The 2,500-nt window shown below is 44.3% G+C and overlaps 1 protein-coding gene across 1 annotated transcript in view; it reads left to right on the forward strand.

Annotated features, from left to right (window-relative positions):
* The window catches only part of LOC132990265 (plexin A3-like), a 36,375-nt gene that overhangs the window by 29,300 nt on the left and 4,575 nt on the right, over window positions 1-2,500 (forward strand). Inside the window, exon 4 of the mRNA XM_061058418.1 lies at window positions 2,191-2,500. This exon is cut by the window's right edge and continues 238 nt beyond it. Within this exon, the coding sequence (XP_060914401.1) occupies window positions 2,191-2,500 (310 nt within the window). The remainder of the gene's footprint in view (window positions 1-2,190) is intronic.

The raw sequence follows: 2,500 nt of genomic DNA on the forward strand, positions 1-2,500 counted from the left end.
CCGGGCAATGTAAACAAAGTGAAGATAGGACTCTGAAAACTCTGAAAACATCACAGACAGTGGGACTCGGGTGTTACACCCATTGTAGACAGTCATGACTCACAGAGTTATTTTCAGAGGAGATACTTGATTTCTATATTTAAGTGTGAAAAATCACATTAAGCTTGGCGAGCAGTTTCCTTCTGCTTTCAGCCTCTGTCCTGAAGAAGGCTGTGACTTTAGACTAAGAGTTTTGACTAGAGCAGCTTTTCTGAAAGTGAAAGAAGGAAAATCAATCTTGGAACTGGTTTTTAGTTTGTGAAATCAGGGTTTTTCTCAGAGTTATAGCAGGCGTTGTTAGTCCTCCAGATGTTCACATATTCAGTTTAGTCATCTCTCATTGGATATGAGATATCTTTGCAGCTTTATGTCTGTTACAGTGTTCACATTGATATTAAGCATTAAGGTTTCTGTGAACTCAGTCGTCTCTCAGCTTCAGTCAGAAGTTCCCGCCGTCTTCTCAGGTTTAATATTCAAAGATGTTCAGCACATTTTCTGCTGACTTCACGTCAGATTTTACTAATTTTGTTGCTAAAAAAGAGACAAACACAAAGCCGTGGTGCTTTGTTCCCGACATGCTGGAGAAGCTTTTTCAACCTGCAGGTGTCAATCATGTGTCAGGGTGTCAAAATGTTTGCAGGTTTTTATGCTAAATCTGCTGCCGTGGCTTTCAGTTTGAACACAAAGTGAATGAAGTCTGTCAGGAGCAAACAGATGATTGACAGCTAGACTTTGTCCCCACATCAGAGCCGTCCTCTCAAACTCGGGCTGACACATCACACTGAGACGATCAGGTCTCACTTCCCTGTTGTGACAGAATAACTCTGTTTGATAGATATGAAGTTAGCACGTAATTTTAAGATTTGAGCTCATGATTGTGGGCTCTGAAACGCTCTGTGGGACATCAGCAGAAAATTTGGTACAAAATAGAAAATGAAGATGAGAAGCAGCTAAGTGTCTGTCAGAAATCTTCTCATACCAGGAGGGCTGGACCCTAACATGAAACACTGCAGTTCCTCCAGTGTCCACTAGAGTCTGTCTCCTGCAGTGAGTCAGTCCTCATAGAGCTCCATGTTAAAATGTCTAACTTTACAGCTGCAGTTCCTCCAGTGTCCACTAGAGTCTGTCTCCTGCAGTGAGTCAGTCCCCATAGAGCTCTATGTTAAAATGTCTAACTTTACAGCTGCAGTTCCTCCAGTGTCCACTAGAGTCTGTCTCCTGCAGTGAGTCAGTCCCCATAGAGCTCTATGTTAAAATGTCTAACTTTACAGCTGCAGTTCCTCCAGTGTCCACTAGAGTCTGTCTCCTGCAGTGAGTCAGTCCTCATAGAGCTCTATGTTAAAATGTCTAACTTTACAGCTGCAGTTCCTCCAGTGTCCACTAGAGTCTGTCTCCTGCAGTGAGTCAGTCCTCATAGAGCTCCATGTTAAAATGTCTAACTTTACAGCTGCAGTTCCTCCAGTGTCCACTAGAGTCTGTCTCCTGCAGTGAGTCAGTCCCCATAGAGCTCTATGTTAAAATGTCTAACTTTACAGCTGCAGTTCCTCCAGTGTCCACTAGAGTCTGTCTCCTGCAGTGAGTCAGTCCCCATAGAGCTCCATGTTAAAATGTCTAACTTTACAAACTGGTACAAAAACAGTTTGAGTCTCTAGAGCTCATGTTGATATTGTTAAAACTGAACAGGAAGTAAATTTCTTCATGACACAGCCATTTTGATTATATTAACGCTATGAGTTAAACATATTTTTGCATATTTATTGGCGCCAAATTGACTGACAGGTGGGCATGTTGTACTGTAGGTGTTTGTCAGGATGTTTAAGGCCCGCCTCTGATCCACATCTTCCTCTGTTTTGAGATCGATCTGAAGTTCAGACACAACATTTCCAACATGGCGACCTTCATCGCTGTGCTTCAAAACTCCTCACTGAGACTACGTCCATGTTTTATATAGACTATGCTGTTACTCAGGCTAATGCAAATTTTACAGCCCGCCATAAAGTTTTTTTTTTTAATTCCTGCACATAAAAAACCCGTCATCTGCCTGATTGGTTCTCCCAGAACGTGCACATTAAATGGTGATGATGTCACACCTGTAAAAACGAGTCCATTATGTTTTTTGTAATCGGGTGTCTTGAACGTCTTCTCCTCTAGGTGTCGTCGTCGGTGAGGACGACTGGACGGCCGACCCCAAGAGGAAGAAACCGGTGAAAGGCGGCAGCCGGCTGTTCATTGGCGCCGCCATCGACGGAAAGTCTGAGTACTTCCCGACGCTGTCCAGCAGGAAGCTGGTGGCGGACGAGGAGAGCGTGAACATGTTCTCTCTTGTCTATCAGGACGAGTTCGTCTCCTCGCAGATCAAGATCCCGTCCGACACGCTGTCCCTCTACCCGGCCTTCGACATCTACTACGTGTACGGATTCTCCAGCCGAACGTACGTCTACTTCCTGACGCTGCAGCTCGA

The sequence above is a fragment of the Labrus mixtus genome, chromosome 15, assembly GCF_963584025.1.
Source record: "Labrus mixtus chromosome 15, fLabMix1.1, whole genome shotgun sequence".
Taxonomy (NCBI): domain Eukaryota; kingdom Metazoa; phylum Chordata; class Actinopteri; order Labriformes; family Labridae; genus Labrus; species Labrus mixtus.